The following is a 23291-nucleotide window of genomic DNA, read 5'->3' on the forward strand; positions in this document are numbered from 1 at the left end:
TGTTTTAATATTGCCCGAAAACGTATGCGTGATCATTGTACTGTGAAAATATTTGTCGGTGATTCAGAGCACAGGCGGGTTTGTGCAGACAAAGGCATACTAAGGAAGGTTTCTGCCAGACAAATTCATAGGATTAAGAGAGCAGCTGCTAAAATTCCATTACAAAGCAGCAAACAGAAGTATGCAAGTGTGCATAAACCTACTATTCGGCCACCCCTAAACAATGCTCACAAGCAGAAACGGTTGCAGTGGGCTCAGGAATATATGAAGACTAATTTTCAAACAGTTTTGTTTACAGATGAGTGCTGTGCAACCCTAGATGGTCCAGATGGATGGAGTAAAGGATGGTTGGTGAATGGCCACCATGTCCCAACAAGGCTGAGATGTCAGCAAGGAGGTGGCGGAGTCATGTTTTGGGGCAGAATCATGGAGAGAGAGCTGGTAGGCCCCTAAAATTACCTTGGCAAAGTATGTAGAGTTTCTGACTGACCACTTTCTTCCGTGGTACAAAAAGAAGAACTGTGGCTTCTGTAGCAAAATCATCTTTATGTATGACAATGCACCATCTCATGCTGAAAAGAATACATCTGGGTCATTGGCTGCTATGGGCATGGTGTGGCCCCCATCTTCCCCTGACCCCAACCCTATTGAGAACCTTTGGAACATCATCAAGCAAAAGATCTATGAGGGTGGGAGGCAGTTCACATCCAAGCAGCAGCTCTGGGAGGCTATTCTGACATCCTGCAAAGACTAGATTAGATTCAACTTTATTGTCACTGTCACCTCTGTTCACTGTACTATGTCAATGGGGATCTGCTGACTGTTGGGAGGAAACATGGCGTCAAGATACTGTAACTCTGAGTTGTCGCAACTCTCTATATATACGGCTCTGATATATGCATGGTACTATTTTTATAAAATGTCTTAATAATCAATTAAATGTTCAGGATTAAAAATAAATCAAACTATTTGGTTGCTTAGCAGACAACAGATGTGTCAGCTCTTTTGCCAACTGATCCCTCCTCTCCTGTGCTGCTGCTGGTGCATTTGGGTTCATTGGCATCGGCACTTGCAATTCAGCATCACGTCTTCTAAAGTCCTGTAATGTTTCCTCATTTATGTCTACAAGACATCTATGGCGCATGGCAATGTTATGCAACACATAACATGCCACAAAGAATGCTATGACTATCTGAGGTTTGTACTGTAATGTGCCACCTGACTTATCCAAACATCTGAAGCGCATTTTCAGCAACCCAAATGTTCTTTCAATGACGATGCTTTTGCGTGTTTTCAATTGAATGATAATTCATGCGCTGTTGTTTGCATGATGTAAAGTGTAATCAGCCACGTTGAACCAACGTTGTACCAATTTGCAAATGATGGTGACTAACTGCTCATTGTGAGATGTATTTCCTAATATCTTTATCATAATGTTTCCCATTGTAATCATGTCATTTGTAATGTTTTGCATGGATGTGCGCTGGTGCAGGTTCCTGTGGATCAGAGAAGCAGGGTGTATGCGCATTATGCACCCACCCATACTGTACCACTGTTGATAATGTGCTTTTAAAATAACATGTGTAAAAGGATGCCAAAATCACCTTTTTACATGGTTGTTTGAATGAAAATGTGTTACTATTTTCTCTCTATGTAATATGCCATGTATGTAAATTTGATGACAGCTGACTGTTGGACGCGCGTTTTGGGTAGGAGTGACTATTATTGCACTTAGTTTAAATCAGACATGCAAACTGGTCAGGGGTGAAAAAGGTGAGAAGAGTGCGCGAGAAGGGAAATGGCTGTTACGTCACAAAACAAATGCGATTGACATTGAGACCAGTGCATAGTTAACTTAAGAGTAAAAAAAATAATACTCAAAACCACACATTTACAAAGAGAACAAACTACAAAATGACTCATTTACAGAAAAGGCTTGTATTGTGTGGCATACCTCAACAACATATCTCAATAAAAATGGGAATTCACACTGAAGGAGATATAGTGGCATTGAATCAGTTAGTAAATTAGTAAAATGTTGTAAATGTTGTGTATGGATGTAGTGTATGCAAGGCAATACTGTATAAATGTAAAAATGGCAAATAAACACTATCACATCAATCATCTCACAGTAGTTAACAATGGCAATGTAAGAGCAAGTGCAGTTCAGTTGGATTGTTCAAATAATAAGAAAAGTCATTTTAGGTATTAAAGAAAATGTAGAAAAGTCCCTTATGGTATAAAAGTCAATTCAAAAGTCCCTTATGGTATAAAAATAAATGTAAAAAATGTCCAGTGTGCTCCTTTCTTCTACATCTTCTACAGTGAGATCCCTCATTCTGGAACAAAGCCATAAGAACATAGTTTAGGTTCAAGCAAAAGTGTAATTTAAATGCTGGTCTAATATTATTTAAGCAATAAACCCCGAGAGGCCATTCTATATCGTGAATATAGCACGGCTAAGGGGTGTTGTTAGGCACTAAGCGAGCGAAGATATGTGACCCTGCAAGGCGAAACCAGTCGCTTTGGTAACATTTACAAAATTAAGTTATTGTGCTCACATGAACTGCCATAAACTAAGCTTTCCAACGAAATGTAGCGTGACTTTGAAGCGGATGACTGAGTGCAGTTTCAACCGTGCAGCGAGTGTCTTTTTCTGCCCCCTAGTTAATACCTGGAACAGTCATAAGGTGTCACTATAGAATATACTTAATGTATTTCGGGGGAAGTAAGGGGAGAGGAAGTTCTGTGTACACAGATTGTGTATACTTTTAAAAGCCTACGTCAATGGAAAACTTCTTCTAGTCTCTAAAATGACGCCAGGATATTTCTAAAAGTTTGTGCTTTTGACCGTTCGTGCCCTGAAGGGCAAGTCTTTCACATTCATATTCGGTTACATCATCTGCCAAGAATGATAGAGAGCTGACACATTGAGTAACGAGTAATGAGTAGCCTAATGAGTAAATTGTAGCTCTACCGTAAAACCTTATAGCGGCGTGGACAAAGGGAATGACTGCTAATGTGTTGAATCTTCACCTAAATAAAGTAAGGTTTAACAGTGAAAACGTATGTTTATCCGTGAAATTTGTTCACAATATGAAAGTATTCTATATAGAGCTCAATGAGCATCAAACCAGCTAATAGGCTAACTGAAATAACACCCATGCCAATCTCTAGGTATGGTAAAGGGTATGTGATGATGTGGGGCTATTTTAATTCCAAAGGCCAAGGTAACTTTATCAGGATGCACAGTATTCTGGATCCATGAAATAACTGGCCTTTAAAAATAAAAATCTGCCCGTCTCTATGGGAATTTAACATAGGGGTGGGAATACTTATGACCCCTGTATTTTAAGGAAGAACATTTATTTATTTATGATACATTATTCATTCACTAAGAAAATTGGTGTCCTTAAAGGTTAGATATTTCCTCATTTTTCACTTTAGGCTTTAAGATCAATTTCCAAAAGATGATTTTATATTCCTCTTTTCAGTCAACTTTAGCATGGGTGCCAATACTTTTGGCCATCACTGTATGTGGCGCTTCTACAGCGCTTCTCGCTCGCTGCTGGTCAGCTCATTTATTGGCGCCACGCGATGTAGCAGTAGTCTATTACCGCGAGTATTCTAGAATCAGAGATGCGTTGGCTTCCAATCATGTAATATTCACGTATGTGTTCATGTTCATGTTGAGTCAAGATGCACTCGTCTGCGTGTGACAGTGAGTGGGATTGATAGTTGATAGTTGATAGTGGACTCCCCCCCAAATATTTTCTATGTTTTTTTTTTTTTTTTTTTTTAAACGGCAATGAAATTGTGAATTTCCAGAGCGTGTTACTCCACACTCGGCAATCGACTCCTACGGACTTTCCCCTAAAGACGCCAGCTACAGCAGCAACATTTCCGGAAAGGTACTGGCTTAATGAAATTCATTCTGGACTCTCTATCCGACCACATAAAGACCTCGGGATACTTCGGTTTGGCTTTAGGGACCCTCTACTCACTACCACGTAAGTGTAATGTTGCTTGGAACTGTAGAAGAGGTATACAAATATCGTTTTGTAGCGGCAAAATGACTTGCCCTGGTCACTTCCAGGCTAACGAGTTTTGACTAAAAACGGTAAAATCGAACTTTCTCAAAACACATCCGAATGACATGATTTTGATGTCAACTCAACGTATGTACTCCCAATCATCCGTAAATTGATCTAAAGTGCATTTTACTCCGGATAATTCCTTTAAGACACTGGTGCTTCTCTACTGGGTCATAAATATGAGTCAATTAAAGGTATTTATGATGAGAAAGACACTGCCAGTTCCACATGCCACCAATAGATCTTAGTCTAAATGGGGTTCCTCATATTTAATAGCACCACTTTTCATGACATCAACAGTTACAGTGAAGGAAAGACATACATTTTCTTAGTTGTTCAAGTAAGCATTTCATTATTCAAGATTATCATGGTAGACCTATAGGAGAGTTATAAGCTATAGGTTTGCTATCCTTTTGGGATGGCTCTTTAATTTGTAGACTCAACGAGAGGTAGTTTGAGAACACCGACAATCATCTGAGCTCAAAAGTTTCTTTTTTATTAAATGGCATAGCAACAGTTATCTCACACAGATGTTAGTAGGAAACTGGTCTAAAAGTCCTGGACGCGGCGGAAAGAACCCAAACCAGGATGCATGGCGTTCCACTCTGTGTACCGGCGGTATTCACCCTTCTCCAGTAGGTACTGACGGCCGCGATAGTTGGGATGCTCGTAGAAGATCCAGGCCCCATCCATCACGTTACAGGAATGGACCTCACGGTGACTAAAGCGATCATAGACAGAGGGACAATCGTCGCTAAACTCCATCATCTGTCCCTGGAAGTCAGGACGTTCGTAAACCCGGAGGCGGTAAATGCCATAAGTCTGAAGGAAAGATTGAGATGGGGGATGCAAGTGTCAAGAAACAAGAAGAGTGAACAAAAAATCATCTGTGGGCTAACACTGACATACAGTAACTAGTTGCCTCAGTGTTGTTGCAAGTCAAAATATTTACTTTCAGAGTATTTACCAATACATACATGCTGAAGCTTGTAGTACAATTTGTAACAAGCTATATATGTAGTAAGAGTACAGTTATCAGCAGTTCAAAAGTTTGGAGTCACTTAGAAATTTCCTTGTTTTTATCATTAATGTTGTAAATTAGAAATGGCTGATCTTTAATGCAATATCTACATATGTATACGGATGCCCATTGGCTAACTGAGAAAACATTAGAGAACCCTTTTGCAATTATGTAAGCACATAATGTAATCGAAATACTGCACTGATTAAATAAAACAATGCAATTGACCTCCGCTGGTATTCTGTCTGTAATGGAATGGAATGGACATTTTTAAGTGACCCCAAACTTTTGAACGGCAGTGCATATGCTTACTTTTGCATTTTGAAAATATTATCACTTAATGATGCCAAAGAGTAGTTTTTCATCCAATAAAATGTAATTCTGTGAAGTTTGTCTCTATGTATCTTTAGTCTAAATTGTTGCCACTTAAGACACTTTTTGGCCGTGCATGTGTGCATATGTGTTTCTGTTATTTGTGTGTGACTGGTCAGGAAACAGGACAAACAAAATTCCACTCCAGTCCAAGACCACTCAGACAAGCCAATGGCTGGTGTGGCGACTCCTAGGGAACTGGGACTCACGTTTCGGATAAGACGACAGGACTTAATGATGTCATTGAAGCCCATCCAGCGCTGGTGGTCGGGATACTCCCCCTTTGTCAAGACATACTGTGAGCCCATGTAGTTGGGTCGCTCGTAGATGACCCACGCCCCACTGTCTACCCTGATGGAGTTGCAGCGACTGAAATGGGAGCTCAGCTCAGGGCAGTCGCTACTGCACTCAAAGTTGCGACCCTGAAAATTTCGGTCCTCATAGAAGATGATCTGTGAACAGAGTCTGTGTTATTTGTGTTTTTTAGTGAAACTTATAGTGTAAATTGGAGCAAGAGGGCACATAGGTCAAGAGAAATCCTCACTTTAAGAACATCAGAGATGAAGAACAACAACACTCACCTTTCCATGTCGATCCATGTTTTGGGCCTGTCCGGGTGCTTTTGATCACAAAATGTTTATACCCCCTTATTCTGTATTGACAGCGACATTGACGGGTCAGATTTATATATGAGGGACATTGAATTGCACTGCCAGGGGAATCATTGTCATCTGAAAAGCATCAGCATTTAGGGCCCCATCCGCACAACAGCTGATGCTGCGATTGTCTCTAAATATGTGGCTTAATGCAACGTTTACCCGTCATTGTCTCGACACACTGACCTTTTGATCTAAGCGATACGTGATTCCAGAAAAGATTTATCAATCCAATTAAACTGTTTTCTAGACTCTGGGGGCAGCAACGGTTTCCACTGCGTTGGCTCCTGGCCACACAACTGGTGAGTGTGAAGGCTGGCACCTGCCTCACAATGAACAGGTGCACTCATAGCCACTAGCCACACCCTTAACCCCACTGCTTAGTAAGTGGTCCTCTACTGGATCCTGCTGTTGAAGATTTGACAGATGTTCGCTCAGGCATCTTGACAGCCAAGTATTGCAATAGTGATATTTACAGAGAAGCATTTAAGCATCACTATCTCATAAGACTTATTGAAGTTATCAAATACAAGGAAAACAAAAACACTGAAACTCTTTGTACTTTAGCCAAGGTGATTTGATTTTCCTTCAACTGTATGTATAAAGTTAAAGTCTGATCTCATTTATATGGTTTAATGTATTGTGTCCAAACATTGAGAAAAGCTCTTGCTACAAACTAAACTGGAGATCATTATGTTAAAATACTTTTACATTTGGGTTAATTGGGCTATTTAAAATAAGAAATTCTTGTGTATAGTTATAAAGATGGAACAGACAGAGGGACCTCCAACTCGCAGCAAAAGAATGTCAGCCAGATCAATTATGAAGAAAAAGCAGATTGCCTCACCATGCTGGGATGCTGTTCAAGGGTCTTTGTGCCTTCATGAGTTTTGGTAAATGGAGGGAAGCAGATTGCATTCCCGTCTCATTCTAACTAAAAAGCTCTTCTCATATTACAGTTGTTCTCAGTCACTTTGGGGCATTCATCAAAACATCATTAACGTTTGCAAAAACAGTTAAGTGCTTTCTCGAAATAATTTGTACAAACTGCATTACATAGTGGTTTATCTGCAAAAGCACGCAACTTGCTCACACTGCTTAGTTTTTGTTTCAACATGTAAGTGCCATCAGAAAAACAATTTCCCGTGTCACTTTTATGAACAAGATAGTGAAAATAGTTGCCTAAAAATGAGGTGCATGTGCAAAATCATTATAACAAGGTGTCACAAGGATACAGTACGTAGGACCCTTACCTTCTTGAATTTCCCCTTGGGGATCAATAAAGTAAGTATGTATGTATGTATGTATGTATGTATGTATGTATGTATGTATGTATGTATGTGTGTGTGTGTGTGTGTATGTGTGTGTGTGTGTGTGTGTATGTGTGTATGTATGTATGTATGTATCTATCTATCTATCTATCTATCTTTCTATCTATCTATCTACACTACTGTGCAAATCATAGCACGGGCCAGCTGTTTCAAGACAAAGTCTAATGGTGGAACTAGTGACATAAGGCCATGGTGAAACAGGAGCTGATGCTCTTCTCTTATTTTACATTACATTACATTACATTTAGCAGACACTTTTGTGTAATGTTTGTAACATGTAATGCTTGCAAAAAAAGGATGACTGCCAAAAGGATTTAATGTGAACCCAGACAAACCTATTAGCAAATTTGAATTTGCTCTGCAGGTACGTCTGGAAAGAAGCCCATTGATGACAGTTTCCAAATAAAAAAATACCAAAAACCAAGGATCCAAGCACAATCGGCAAATCTTATATGCCATGGGGCAGGCTTTATATGATGACAGATAGAGCAGTGCATTCAACACAACCAAAAAACCTTTGTTTGCAAGATTTGATTGCTGCACTTCTGAAATGTTTGGGAAAGAGTTTAATGCAACAATTTAAGTTTAATTTCACTGCTGGTTATGCCCCTGGAAGTCGTAAGTCAACAAAGCCTTTCCTCTCAGTCTTAATTGAGATTTGAGCGGTCTGGTGTTAACCAGGCTATAAGTCTGTTGTTTACACATCAAATACAAGGATATAAGGAAGTTTGTCACATGTATATAGTTACTGGATGTAAGAAATGCAATGAAATTATGTCTGGTGTCAGCCTATTTGTGCATTTATGGGGGGGGGGGGGGGGGTAAAAAGTGCAGTAGAAGAGGGGTTTAGTAGATTAAGTGGCAAGGGCTGCATAAGAAAGGTGGGGGAGGATTGGGATTGGGGGGGGGGGGGCACCAACAAGGAGCACCCAAGAGCAACAGGGGCAAGGAAAAACTCCCTTACTAAGGAAGAAACCTTGGGCAGATCCACGGCTCAAGGGGCTAACCCAACTGCCAGGGGTCTTGGTGTGTGTATAGGGGGGATGACAAGGGAGATGGGATAGTGTGTTGTGTATGTGGGGAGAGGGCAGTGTGCAATATGTCATGAGACAATGTGCTGTGAATTGGGGGGGGGGGGGGGGGGGGCAGTGTGCAGCAAGTATGTAGAGGAGGCTTACTGTAGCAAGCAGGGGGGGCAGTGTGCTGTAAGTATGTTGGAGAAGCTTCCTGATGAAATAATGTGCTGTGTATGTAGGGGAGAGGGGGGGGGGGGGGGGGAGCAGTCACTGCAAGTATGGTGAAGGGACTTACTATTGCAAGCAGAGTACTGTATGTATGATGTATGTGAGTGATGACAGTGAAGATGTGTGTGTGGGCAGCAGGGGAGTGGAGCAGTGACTGTGTGTGTGTGTGTAGTGTGTGTGTGGGTAGGTGGGGGCAGTGTGCTGTAAGTATGTAGAGGAGGCTTACTGTAGCAAGCAATGTGCTGTATGTATGTGAGGTGATGACAGTGATGATGTAAGTGTGTGTGTGTTGGGGATGGGGGTGGGGGATGGGGGGGTTAGAAAGGCTAGGCAATCAAGGACATGGGTAGATAAATGGAGGAGAAATCACAAATAATAGAAAGTCAGATGTGTGTGTGTGTGTGTGTGTGTGTGTTTTGACGTGTGATGAAATAAGAAAATAAATAAAAGGTCTGTAGCATAGGGAGAGGGAGGTAAAAGTGCTAAAAGTCATGTAGGTGTGTGTGGGTGTATGTGTGTGTGTGTGGGGGGGGGGGGGTCATGAGTGCTGAGGAGTGAATGAGTGCAAAGTCAGTATAGTGTGAGTTCAGGGTTGGGAAATGTATGAGAGTGCTGAGGAGTGAATGTGTGCAAAGTCAGTATAGTGCGAGTTCAGAGTTCGGATGGCCTGGGAATAAAAACTTCTCCTGAGTCTCTCAGTTCTGGCTTTGTAACTACATAGGCGTTTTCTAGATTTCAGCGGTAGGAATAATCCATTGTTAGGATGAGAAGAGTCCTTCAGAATCTTTTGGGCTCTTAGGAGTACTCTTCTGGAATACAAGGATACAAGGATACAAGGAAGTTTATTGTCACATGCATATATAGAAATGCAGTGAAATTATGTCTGGTGTCAGCCTATTTGTGCATTAATGGGGGGGGGGTAAAAAGTGCAGTAGAAGAGGGGTTTAGTAGATTAGGCAAGGGCTGCATAAAAACGGGCCGCGGCGGCGCGCCTGGTCTACAACCAACCCAAAAGGGCACATGTTACCCCGCTGCTCATCCAGCTACACTGGCTACCTATGGCGGCCCGTATCAAATTCAAGTCTCTAATGCTTGCCTACAAAGTAGTCTCCGGTTCTGCTCCCACCTACTTGAATGCCCTCTTACAGACTTACACTACCTCCAGACCGCTGCGCTCCTCTGACGAACGACGTCTAGCTCTACCACCGGTACGCTCAAGCCAATCCAAACTTTTCTCATCTGTTGTTCCTCGTTGGTGGAACACACTGCCAGTTCCTACAAGGGCAGGGACATCCTTTTCCACTTTCAAAAAACTCCTGAAGACCCAGCTCTTTAGAGAACATCTACTCTCATAGCAACACTTACAACAAGTCTTACTGATCCTAGCACTCACCAGCCGTTAAACTGACAAGTAACTGTTAAAATACAGCACTCACCGACGCACTTATTCTTACTGTACTCTAATGTGTTTTTTTTAAACTGTCCTAAAATTGTGAGAATTGTTCTAAAACTTACTGTTTACCATGTTGTTAGTCGCTTTGGTTAAAAAAGCGTCAGCCAAATGTAATGTAATGTAATGTAATGTAATGTAAAAAAGGTGGGGGAGGATTGGGATTGGGTGGGGGGCACCGACAAGGAGCACCCAAGAGCAACAGGGGCAAGGAAAAACTCCCTAACCAAGGAAGAAACCTTGGGCAGATCCACGGCTCAAGGGGCTAACCCAACTGCCAGGGGTCTTGGTGTGTGTGTATAGGGGGGATGACAGGGGAGATGGGATAGTGTGCTGTGTATGTGGGGAGAGGGCAGTGTGCAATATGTGTGTTGGGGAAGCTTCCTCATGAGACAATATGCTGTGTATTGGGGGGGGGGGGGGGCAGTGTGCTGTAAGTATGTTGGGGATGTGTGTTGGAGAAGCTTCCTGATGAAATAATGTGCTGTGTATGTAGGGGGGGGGGCAGGGACTTACTATTGCAAGCAGAGTACTGTATGTATGATGTATGTGAGTGATGACAGTGAAGATGTGTGTGTGGGTGGGAGGGGAGTGGAGCAGTGACTGTGTGTATATACATAGATATCTTGTAGAGCAGGGAGTTGAGTTCTTATAGTACGTTCAGCTGAGCGCACTACTCTCTGCAGAGTACTACAATCTCTAACTGTGGAGTTCCCATACCAGGTGATGATGCTACCAGTTAGAACACTCTCAACCGCTGAAGTGTAGAAGGCCTTCATGATGGATGTAGAAACTTTGAATTTCCTTAGCTGACGAAGGAAGTAGAGTCGTTGTCTGGACTTCTTCAGAACATATTGAGTGTTAACAGTCCATGTTAAGTCTTCAGTAAAGTGGACACCAAGGTATTTAAAACTTGTGACTCTCTCTACAGGTTGCCCGCTGATCATTAGTGGGGTGTAACTGTAGTTCTGCTGCTGCCTTCTGTAATCCACTACCATTTCCTTGGTTTTATTGACATTCAGGGCCAGATGTACTAACGCTTTTGCGCCCATTTCAGGCGTATTTGTTTCGCAATGTGCGTGTAAAATCATTGCGAGGTATGTACAAACAGGCCACAATGATGTAAAAGCGCAAACTGCCTGTCGCGGGAGCTGAAAGTGGCAGATTGCGATTGTCATGTCATGCATATGCATTCATGGGAGGATCCAGGGGAAAGTGGGAGTTTAGCGTAAAAAGATGGGAGGGGAAGAGTAAAGAGCGCCTAGTTATGTATTCCGCGGTATGTACAAAGACTGCTCCTGAAAGCGCACGTCTATTCTGCGCCTAAATACTTCCGCCTTGTAAAAGCAGGTGTTAATCCACATTGCAGTTCAATGCGTCAATAAGAGAACCTTTCAAAGACAACAGAATCGCTATTTAGAACACCAGTTTTTGTGGTGAAAGTATTTGTACTACCAAAAGCAACCTTAACTTTCGTTGGCCTTTCGCATGTCTTACTTTCACTTTCACGTCATTCACTTAAACTTTCCTACTTGCTAGATTTGACCAATCTCCCATAGCCTACGTGCACAAGTAGTTTGAGTAGAACTACTGATCTTAATTATCTCCCTGCTTGTTGACATCTTATCATGTATGGTATTATTTCATGATCGCTAAACGTTTGATTCTTTTTAATGTTGTCATCAGTTAACTTCATTCAACTGCGCTTGTAGGCGCTGCCATTCAGTTGTGGACGTTCGTAAATTGCGTTTATGGGCGGAGAAGGGCAGAGAAAGGCGCAGTTTACACTAAGGATTGAATGATTGATAAATACGACGGAAACTTGGGTCTGACAGCGCTCGCAATCTGCGGTGTGTCCATGGCGCTGATAACGCTACGTTCGCAAATGTACGTACATCTGGCCCTCAGTGTCAAGCTGTTAGATTGACACCACTGTGCCACCTCATCAACCTGATCCAAGTAGAGCCAAGTAGCATGTCCCGATCCCACCCCATCTCTCTCTCCCACTCCTTCCTGTCTATCTTCACTGTCCTATCCGAATAAAGGCAAAAAGCCCAACAAATATACTTTAAAAATTTAAATAATAATTACATTCAATAAATTATAAATTCACAGTTAAAAATAATTTGTGAAAATTTTATCAAATAAAGCTCACCTACTTTTGCAAATTAATTCTTCATATACCCTTTCATTTAGAGGTTCAATAGCTAGACCACTGATATGATCACTTTTAAAAAAAAAAAATATATATATATATATATATATATATATTATTCATTTCTATTTTCTGTACTACACCTTAATGGATCTGTGATGTTTTCATAGTCAGGTAATAACCCTAACACATATGTGTGTTTATTTTTATATGAATTATTGAATAATACAATTACATAATTATGTCCTTTTGGCTTATATATGGACATTGGCCAATGGAATTAACACCAGGCTACTGTGTCACTGTGTGTTGAACAGCTAGGGACAGCTAGCCCAAACAAATGGAAGACCCGACAGTTATAATAAAGGTTTGAATCAATGTGAGGCTGACCAAACAGGGAGAGCTGAATATGTCACATCAAATGGCAGTCATTTCACAACTATATCTCATTAAAGCTAGGGTGGCTTTTGAGTAAGTACTAGAAGTTAGGCCCATAGTACAAAGCAGTACAAAATTATTCAAACTTCCAGTTTGGCTTGGTGTTATTAATCTCCATGCCAACCACTTGATAACACACAAACGGTCCTAATTAGATTAATATAGCACCTTCATTTGTAGGCTTTGGTGACATTCGCTAGGTGGGAGAGCGGTCTGCAGGCTTTACCAAATTGGCTGGACAGTGCAACAGAATGTGCATCAATCAGCGTCAGCAGCAGGGAAGTCGAGCGGGTGTTTTCTCTGGTCAAACCCCGTAAAGCGGCTGGCCCGGACAACCTGCTGAGTATAGTTCTCAGGACATGTCACAAACAACTCAGCCATGTTTTCTCTGACTTGTTCCAAAGGTCATTGGATACACATACGGTACCCAAAATTTGGAAAACGGCTGAAATTCTGCCACTGCCAAAAAAATTCAAACCCAAACGATTTTAGGCCAATGGCTCTTACCTCTGTAGCAATCAAGTGTTTGGAGCGGATCATTCTGACCCACTTAAAAAAACAAACAGTAACTCAAATGGACACACTCCAGTTCGCATATAGACAGAAAAGAGGTGTGGAAGATGCAATCACTACTATGCTAAATGGAAAATACAAACACTTGGAACTACCTTCATCATATGTACGAATCTTGTTTGCTGATGATCATCTTTTAACACTATCCAATCACACATTTTAATTGAGAAGTTGAGAACAATGGGAGTTAACCATTCTCTTCTGAAATGGAAGAGTCATTACTATAAATAGGGGTGTTCCCCAAGGGAGTGTCCTATCGCCCCTATTATACAGTATATACTGTACACTAATGACTGTGTGAGCCACACCCCTGTTCTTTTATTAAGTTTGCGGATGATACTGGCTGCCATAGTGGGTTTCTTAACAGGTGATGAGACAGGCTACAGACAGGAAATAGACCCGTTTTATGAATGGTGCAATGTAAATTCCTTGATTTTAAATATTCTGAAAACAAAAGAAATGGTAATTAATTTTAGGAAAAGGCCCCCACTTAAATCAGTCTCTGTACAAGGGAGTGATATTGACATGGTAGAAGAATATAAGTACTTAGGTACTGACAATAAGCTCACATGGAAGGCAAACACTCTAGCAAGATACACAAAGGCACAACAAAGATTTTATTTCTTAAGAAAATTGTGTAGCTTTAAGGCTGATAAAGTGATTTTGAGGCTGTTTTATTGAACTTTTATACAGAGCGTTGTGACCTTTGCAATTCAGTGTTGGCGGGGGGGGGGGGTGGTCTTTCTGTTCAAAACAGGAATATGATGGATAGAATTACAAAACTAGGCAGGAAAATAAGTGGATCAGAAGTGAAAAGTATCATGCGAATACACCATTAATTTGGCTGTGAAAATACTAGATGATCCATCCCACCCCCTCTTCTCTGAGTACTCTCCTCTCCCCTCAGGAATCCGCTATAGAATGCCACATGTAAAAACTAACAGAGCTATTACATCTTTTGTGCCAAGGAGCATCCAGTTGCTAAATAGGTTGAATTCAGACAGGTTGACACCATCCTAAAGCATGCATACACACTTTTTTAATATATATTGTATGTTTTTTGGATTGGTTTGTCATTCTATGTATCAATGTGTGAGTCTTGTCTAGTGTTGTCTAGCTCTATGTAACTTATGGCTCCTAAATGCAAGACAAATTCCCCCTTGGGGCAATAAAGGTTTCATTCATTCAATTCCAGGCAAATCATATAAACCTCTGGTAAACCCTGATAAACCCTTATGACATATCCATATATCTCTATGTGTGACTGCATGTAACTGCACTATGACTCATAATAGTCTAATTTCTGTAAATGTAAATAGGGCCCTATTAGTAAACTTGAGGCTGATTAAAACAAATATCACCAATTATGTTCACTTCCTGTTTTGGTGTGGCATCAAATTGCAAATCAATGAATCCACTATTCCTTGAAAATCTATCACTACATACTGTTCAGTATGTTTCAAAAGAATTACACACATTCCAAAATGTCACTCAAACAAACTATTAGTTTGTGAAAGACGTTGTCATACTAATGCCAAATTAAATGAACTTGTAAATAAAAAATTAGTTTATTGTTGGGTTTCAATGCAAATCAATTTCCCACCATTACATTCTTGTTTGAGATGAATGGAAAAAAGAAATAAAAATGGACAATACAAAATTGGTGGTCTCTTGGAAGTCAGGAATGAGACTGCAAAACCACTCATCAGTGCAACACATGGGTGGATGGATGGTTGGATGATTGGATGTATAGATAGAGAGAGAGAAACTGAAGATAAACAAACCTGATTTGGCAAATTCAGATCATTTGCTGCTTTCCATAGAGTAGAGATTTTGGGTTTCCTGAATGGCTTCCCATGGGAGCAGGTAGAGGAGCACCGTAGTAGCTCCCTACCGCAGGACTGAAAAATAAACAGAGGGATCTTGATGTTAAGGGTTTTGAAGCTGGATCCTTCACATTAAGTCCTAAGGCAGAGACACCAAGACATTTCATCCGTCAACTGCAACAGTGAGAAGGAGATGAACTTGGAGAAAAATAGGAGCATGTATAGTAAAAGATCCATGTTCTGTATATTTTGTTATGTACATAATATCCAGTTCTGTGTGGCATTGCCCATATTTACTCACAGGTCTATTAGTTCTCTATTAGTTCACAGACGAACACCATTATTGTGTAAATAAGGCATTTAGGAAGGGTATTTAAACATTTTCTAATGAGAGCGATTGCGAGCTAAATATTTTTTTATATATTGCGAGCTATTTAATTTTATGCTTTTCTCTTTACGATTTTTCTTAATAGTTGCTGCTCTGTGGTTTCTATTTGCAAATTAATCAATTAATTGAATTTATACACGTAGGAGAATGAGAATGAGAATTGTTTTTCAAAAAGAAGCGGGCAGGAGGCATGATTTTTAATAACGCACACCTGCAGCTTCCTGCACACTCGCTAGTCTGTTCCATTGTTTGTTTTACAAATGCTAAGAAGAAGCGTTGCCTCGTCTTTGAAGGATTTGACTCGGCAGGGCTTATTCTACCAAGCACGAATCCTTGACTTTGAGAAACAGCTAACCTCTGCACAACATATCTGTTTCAGAGTGACAGCTGCCCTTAAGAGTGCCTAATTTTAGTGAAAGAAAATTATTAATAAAATGTATTAATAAAAACATGCACTTTTTAAATGTTTTAAATGTTGCTTCTGATAAAAAAGTATCTTTAATCTTTAACATTTATAACTAACATAACTAGTGAGAAGTCATTAGGGGTCATAAATGTTATATAATGATGTGTTAATAAAACTGAAGAGGATAACTGTGCATAATAATTAGCATTAATAATCCCTCATAAAATGTACAATTGAAAACATTGTAATAATAAATCTAATACAACTGGTTGTCAATTGTGTGCCCAATGTCTCAAGAATGACTGTTGGGCCTTCTTAGGGTTAAGGTCATATCATAAGTGAAAAATGCTAATAGCTTGATATCTTAACATCAGTAGCCTATTCATATCATAGTTGAAGTTCCAATGCATAGCTTCGAAATGCTTTTTCATTAAACATAAAGGGTTGTGACTTATTCAAAGCGTTTATTTATTTTTTGTTGTACTGTTTTAGATGTTATGTTTTTATATATGTATTTATTATTTTATCTCTTTTTACATGTGCTACTTATATATAAAACTGTTGTGCTTCCATTGTTTTTTAGTCTCAATGTAGGCCAATTCAAAAATCGACAATAATACACAGCAAAAATCGACAATAATACACAGCTCACCATTAACAGGCTAAAAGTAGTTTATGAGACCAAACAAACTAAGGAATACATAAAGGTTCTTGAGTTTCTTTCTCCGAAAATTTTGAGAACACATACTATTCCTTAACACAAAGTTTAGACAAAATTGTACACGTCATGTGGTTGAAGTGTCTGCAAAATATCTGTAGTCCCTAACTAAAGATCAGGTAAAGACTGAGACTTGAGAGACTAAAGTTAACAGTTGAGCCGGTTATATTCTTGAGGTTTTTTTTTTTTTTTTGCTTTGTTTGCTTTACTGTCACTGTTATATTACTTTTAAATAAGCATGCAACTCTAAATCACTGGACATTAACAGAGTACAGTCTCATATGGACAACATAGTTGAGGTAGAATGTTTGCCCTGGTTTTCTACAGCCTCCTCTTAAAGCTGACAAAGATTACAAAACACACTTTGCAGCAAACTCATCGCTTTATTTGCCAGTAAGTGAGGCACACAAGCAACTTTTTGAAACCCAGTGTTAGATGACCATGGCGCTCTAGAATTCAGTGACCCTGCGGAAAGAACCCACGGAGGGGGAGGTGGCACCCCAGTCTGAGTAGTTGCGGTACTCCCCTTTCTCCAGGAAGTACTGGCGCCCCCTGTAGTTGGGCTGCTCATAGAAGGCCCAGGCACCGTCCATCACCATGCAAGAGTTGAACTCACGGAACTTGAAGGCTTCATGGACAGAGGGACAGTCCTCAGAATATTCCGCCATCTGTCCTCCAAATTCTGGGCTCTCATAAATCCTTATTTTATAGTTATTTCCATACACCTTTAAAAACAGCACAGACACATTCAGAATTGGGTAAGGCATGAAATTCCACCATTATGTAACTTGGGAGCTTAACATAACTCTTCGTAGTGGCGCTTTTTATTGAGGGTTTTCTTGGCTGTTTTCCTGACTTCCTTCATCATAATGTGCACGGGCACACTGCTGCCAAAAAATGAGCCTTTTATCTCCCCTTATTGTCTGTTGGATTTTCGATGCATAATGCCTGGTTGGTGCTCTCTCTGGCATGCCATTCAACCAGTGCACTGCCCTACATCAGAAGTTTGCCTGACACTCTTTAATGTCCAATTTCTCAAAAAGTCAAATTGGACAATAAGTAACAAGTTAAATTATTGATGCCACAGAGTTAATATTGGATCTCATGAGTGTCTAGTCATGTGTTGCTATGCTAGGTGAGGCATACATAATAAGTCTCTTTCTACAGACTGACTACAGACTAATATGATCCCCATTTCCCTCTACATACAACTGCCATAATTGTGCAATAACAGATTCATTATCACCAATGACCTTACATTTGTTATACACCGACAAGATTTGATGCTGTCGCTGAAACCCATCCATTGCTGGTGGTCAGGGTACTCTCCTGGGCTCAGGATGTACTGGTAGCCCTTGTAGTGTGGGCGCTCGTAGAGGACCCAGCAGCCACTCTCCACCCTGATGGAGTTGCAGCGGCCGAAGTAGCAGTGTAGGTCTGGGCAGTCACTGCTGCACTCATAACAGTGACCTTGGAAATTCTTCTCCTCATAGAACTCGATCTGAAACGAAGAGGCAAAGCACTGGTGAGCTTTCAGCTTCAAATGTGCCTGTATCAAGTTTTCCTATTAGTCTCTTTTGCCTGTTAATCTAGCAGAGTTTGTTTGCTCATAACTGCTTTTATGCAAGCTGTAGTTTCAAAGAAAGTGTAAGATGAAAGTAGATATCAGAGTAAGACTTACCTTCCCCATTGTAAATTACTGAATTGCTCACCTCCCACTCAGTTGCAGCACACTCGAGGTTTATATCGAAAAGCAGAATGTGCCGACGAGGGAAAGCCTTTGTTAAGTAAATAACCTTCATTTGCATATCAGCAAAATGGTTGGTTTGATTTGTCACAATGTAATGACTATCAAACAATTGCCTCAGGGGATGTGATGTGATAATACCTTGCAGAGGCTAACCCAGTCAGTCTGGCTGTGTTCATTTTCTGTTTCTGTATGGCATGTTCAGTAGCTCATATAATATTGACTCTTTATATGCCAACTTCTGCACAGTGTTGCACGGAATCATTTCTGTAACAAATCATCAAGTCGTGGTACCTTTCAAAAGTGTAGGCAAGTAATTTCTGCATCTTCATTTCCTACAACTGGTACATTTCACTGTACAAGGAAATCATGTGGTCATTATCTGCATGAAATTATGCATAGATGATTCTATTCATGGTAACAACACGTAGAACTGGATAGAAATTAACACATATTCTTTCATGCTTGCAACATAGGTCATTCGCATTTGCGTGGATAAACAGCAGCTTGGAAATGAGAGACTCTATTATATTTATTATGATACTAGCATCACTTAAGATGGATGGACTATTACAATACTGTATATAAAACATTGTTATAGTTTTTTCTTGTACAGTAAGTATATATAAGCATGTACAAATATGTAATATACTTCCCAAGTCTTCTGAAAGCTGTGTTCAGTTTAATAATTAGGTTTGGTCTGCACTACCTGAAGTAATTAAGATGTGTGCCAACAATGCTTCAAACAAAACGATACTACCAAGATCTGCACAACTATCTGTGACTACATGAACTAAAAGAGTTTTGGAATTGAATGTTTCTTTCATATTACAAGAAGTGCTCTCAAGACTGTGTGCTTCTCCAGAAAGGCATACCAGTTAAATGGCTACAGACAGCAGGTCATTCATCTAAGAAGTAGCATGTAAGTACTACTACTACTATAGAAAAATATTAATGGAAATGTGCTCTTTCAGCTAAATCAGTCCTCATCACTCTATAACATTGGAATAAATCAGCCAGGAAAATCTCTTATCAGATTTGTTTTTCCAGGCTATGAAAGCTAGAGGTATCTGCCTTGGCATATTCAACAACTTCCCTTACATGTGATATTTAATGTGACATCTCTGTTGTTGTTAAAAGATACTTCAGCAATCTCTATGTGATTTTTTCCCAAGAGCAGACAAGCCTTCTCTTTCCCAGTGCTAATGTGTTGAAGTAAGGAACTATAAAACAATTCATGGCTGTTACACAAGTAAGAAAACTGTTGAAATCCTTGAAATATTGATTAAGACTAGTGATGGAAGGCCAGGATTGTTGTCATCTACACCCTTTACTACTTCCCATTAACAGAGCATTAAAGGAATTTATCCTTGGTGAAAGTGGAAGAACCCTACACCTCTCCAAAGCACTTAAAGTATTATTAAATAGCATGGGGTAGGTGTTGTAGGTAAGGACAGAGGATGCTTTTAGAGTCTATTAAACTATAGAATGTTTGGGACCCGACAATAATTTGGTCATCAATTGACATTTTACTGTCTGGAAGAAATGTTAAAATGTTAGCTTTGCTTAAAGATGAAATTGAAAGTAATATGTAAGCATCTTATTTTTGTGTGTGTGGTGGTAGTGGGTTAGCCATTTTTATTGTCAAAATAGGGTGAACGTTTTGGGATGATCTACTGAAAGGAGTGTGTTAGATATTGGTATCAGTCTGCCAGTAAGTTCTAGGAGATCATTTAGCTGATGACAAGGAGGACATTACTTCACTTAAAACTACGACAGCATCATTACTATTCAAGATAATTGAAAATCTTTTTCTTTTTATGATTTTATTAGATAATTATGCACTGTTTAGTAAGTTATGCACACACAGTTGTATGTAACTGGATGTGGCAGAGGCTTTTTTTTCATGAGTCAAATAAGTAAATTTTTTTTTTAATACTGTACTGCGGATCACTTTATTACTATTATTATTACTATTATACACTATCTTTTTCTCACAGATTGATGATGTGGTCTTTACAACTCTGTGCCTCCAGTGGTGCCATCTGCACTCTGGGAAATAGATTCACACCAAGATTATTCTGCATCTGTTTCATTGTCCACACATCACCCTGCCTTTTCTCCTGGATTATCCCTCCAACTAGTAAACCAAACCATTCTCGGCAGACAACAGACAGAGACCCCTGCGCTACATTACACTGCCATCTGTTAAAGCCATCTAATATGAAAAGAATATAGACATGTATATCAATTTTATCTACATGCAGAAGAGGTGTTCATCCCATTGTGATGTCATGTCAGCCATCAGGATGCTGCAAGAAATCCTGCACCACTGGATGAACTCTCTGTATAAGACGTTGTGGTTTCTCTTGTAACTGTCATAAAAGGTGACTACCTTGTCAGTACTGTAGTTATACAAAGTAAAGTGATTGTATTATGTAACACCATTGTAAAATTAAAGCTAGCCTACCATTTTCCAGCTGTTTTAGAGCCATATAATACATTAGTGCTTAAATGGGCTATGTGTTTTTTTTTTTACATCACAAATGACCTAGAAATAATAACAGAAAAAAACAGAATGTGAAGGAATAACAAATCTGACATCAAATGGTTAATGTCAAAAACTCCTATGCTCTCTGTTGCCCAGACATTGTTTAAAATTAGCATGCAAACCAGCTAGCTTGGGAACCTAGTCTTGCAATACAACCCTGTACCTCCAGTGGTGCTACACTGAATACAATGCATTCAAGAGTCAATGTAAGTCAATGCATTTAAGAAAACTGACCTCCAACAGAATTCTACACATAGCCACTTCAAAGTATCAACCATATGTTTTCTTCCATAACATTAACATTATATTAATATCACGCTTTGTCTATATAAAATGTGTTTAATGTGTTTTTATATCTCCATAGCTCCATACTCCAATGGCAGAGGCAGACCCATTAAGCCCACCAACTGTTGTTAACAACAAAATGATTTACCGGATGAAAGAAAATGCATACTGATGTGTATCCTACTACATTGTATACTACTACTTTATCCTACAACAAAAACAAACAACTTTAAGTAAGGGATAATGGACGACACGGCAGTCTGTTCACAGAAATGAATGCACGCTCAAGGTTGTAAAATGGCCCCGACGCGAAGCGGATTATGAGACCTTGTAAGTGCATTAATTTCTGTGTACAGACCACCGTGGAGTCCATTATCCAGCTTATTCCACTGTTGCCACTTGCGTTGTGTTCATTTCCTGTTACAATTTGAATGTTTTAATCGCGAAAACTGTCTTGTTTGTAGAACTAATTTATTCCGACACATATCAACTAATTTCTCAACTTGCAGGGCAAACTGCCGTTACTAGTTCTAAATGGATGGTTGCTACGGCCAAAAGCCAGTCGTTAGTTCTATCTCTCCCGTTGTCAAGCGGGCGTATCCAAAGATTCTGATGAACAGTGGAATAAGTAACCTTATTCCACTGCTTGGTTGAATTTCCCATTGTCCTACGTAATTTAGAAAGACCATTAACAGTATGTTATTTGCACACCTATGAAGTAGATCCATTTTTTTGGCCGTATCACACTTGTATATTAATTCGCCGAACTCGTTGTGAAGTTTAAATGAACTGTCACGTTGCATCCGAGCTGTAAAATGCAGACGTTCAGAACATAACAACATTGTAGCATATGACGGAGGTGGCTTTTAGCTAGATGGATGACAGCAGGCTAAGTAAAATAGCGATGTTTCAAAGCTAAAGTTCATCAGAATCTTGGGATACGCCCGCTTGACAACAGATAGAACTAACGACTGGCCTTTGGCCGTAGCAACTATCCATTTAGAACTAGTAACGGCAGTTTGTCCTGCAAGTTGAGAAATTAGTTGATATGTGACGGAAAGAAAGTAGTTCTACAGACAAGACAGTTTTAGCGATTAAAACGTTTAAATTGTAACAGGAAATGAACACAACGCAAGTGGCAACAGTGGAATAAGCGGGATAATGGACTCCACGGTTGTCTGTTCACAGAAATTAATGCACTACGAGGTTTAAACGGCTTCGCGTTGGGGCCGTTTTACAACCTCGACCGTGCATTACTTCTGTGAACAGACCACCGTGGAGTCCATTATCCCTTACCTATCTCTACAGTCACCTTGGAGGTCTTCAGTATAATTCTCCTCATTGCAGGTGACCCCATCCCATAAATAGCTCTGCAGTGATGGAGCACTGATTTTCCATCTCTCTGACACATCTTTGCAGTCAATTGCATTAAAAAGATTCAAGAGACTTAAGGGCTTATTTTCTCCCCAATGCACAAAGAAGTGATTTGCACCCATCACACATGCACATTTTTTTGTCACAGGCAAAACAAAATCACACACATCAAAAAAGTCAAGAATGTATATTTGTAATTCAATATAAAGTGTTTGTTTGTATAACATAAATTGAGACCCAGTTTCTCCTCAAATGTTTACAGGGTTATGGCAAAATAGTAGTACAAAAACTGTCAAATACAGTTTTTTTTTCTTAGCAACACTTTAGTTTAGGGAAGACATGATCTGCCATTAATAACTAACTATTGTATTACTGCTTAATAAGGTCTCTGTTAGGCATAATTACACATTTTAATATATATTATTCTTACTGAAAAGGTAATTTGCTCTTTGTAAACCCTTAATAAGCAACTAGTTGGCCTTGATTTAAGGTATGGATCAAAATATTTTTTTATAGCCTTCTAATACATTGACTTAATGTGTTACTACTCTGTCATGATAAATCACATATTCAGACAGTGTATTAGTCTCAAACGTTTTTTCTGTCATTCCCCACATTGGAGGTGGGGAATTTTCAAGCCCCACCTGACCCCATCACCCCGG

The 23291-nt window shown here is 39.8% G+C and overlaps 2 protein-coding genes and 1 long non-coding RNA gene across 7 annotated transcripts in view; 1 reads left to right on the forward strand and 2 right to left on the reverse strand.

The window, feature by feature from the left end:
• Nucleotides 1-2319: 2319 nt before the first annotated feature.
• Nucleotides 2320-23291, reverse strand: part of LOC121700683 (gamma-crystallin M2-like) — a 222207-nt gene continuing 201235 nt past the window's right edge. For 2 of the 5 annotated variants that reach the window (XM_042083845.1, XM_042083834.1), the window contains 2 exons: nt 17931-18173; nt 17048-17397 (listed from right to left, as the gene is read on the reverse strand). In XM_042083845.1, coding sequence (XP_041939779.1) covers nt 17122-17397; nt 17931-18173 — 519 coding nt within the window. In that variant the 3' untranslated portion in view covers nt 17048-17121. Of the gene's footprint in view, nt 2340-15118; nt 15236-17047; nt 17398-17930; nt 18174-18353; nt 18927-20417; nt 20561-23291 lie in introns of those variants that run through there. The other 3 variants (XR_006027275.1, XM_042083828.1, XM_042083821.1) reach the window with 3 other exon arrangements.
• Nucleotides 4632-6076, reverse strand: crygs3 (crystallin, gamma S3). Its single transcript, XM_042068303.1, has 3 exons — nt 6069-6076; nt 5697-5952; nt 4632-4916 (listed from the first exon to the last, which is right to left on the reverse strand). Exons 1-3 carry the CDS (start codon nt 6074-6076, stop codon nt 4644-4646), a joined length of 537 nt encoding a protein of 178 aa, XP_041924237.1. The 3' UTR covers nt 4632-4643.
• LOC121700704 lies at nt 20736-21537 on the forward strand. Its single transcript, XR_006027276.1, has 3 exons — nt 20736-20806; nt 21067-21176; nt 21335-21537. It is a non-coding gene; the product is annotated as an uncharacterized LOC121700704 (long non-coding RNA).

This window comes from Alosa sapidissima, chromosome 2 (assembly GCF_018492685.1).
Source record: "Alosa sapidissima isolate fAloSap1 chromosome 2, fAloSap1.pri, whole genome shotgun sequence".
Taxonomy (NCBI): domain Eukaryota; kingdom Metazoa; phylum Chordata; class Actinopteri; order Clupeiformes; family Clupeidae; genus Alosa; species Alosa sapidissima.

Coding starts and splice junctions, on each gene's coding strand:
- crygs3 (XM_042068303.1), bottom strand. Junction 4,917..5,696: donor CCTGTCGTCTTATCCGAAAC/GTGAGTCCCAGT, acceptor TCTTTCCTTCAG/ACTTATGGCATTTACCGCCT.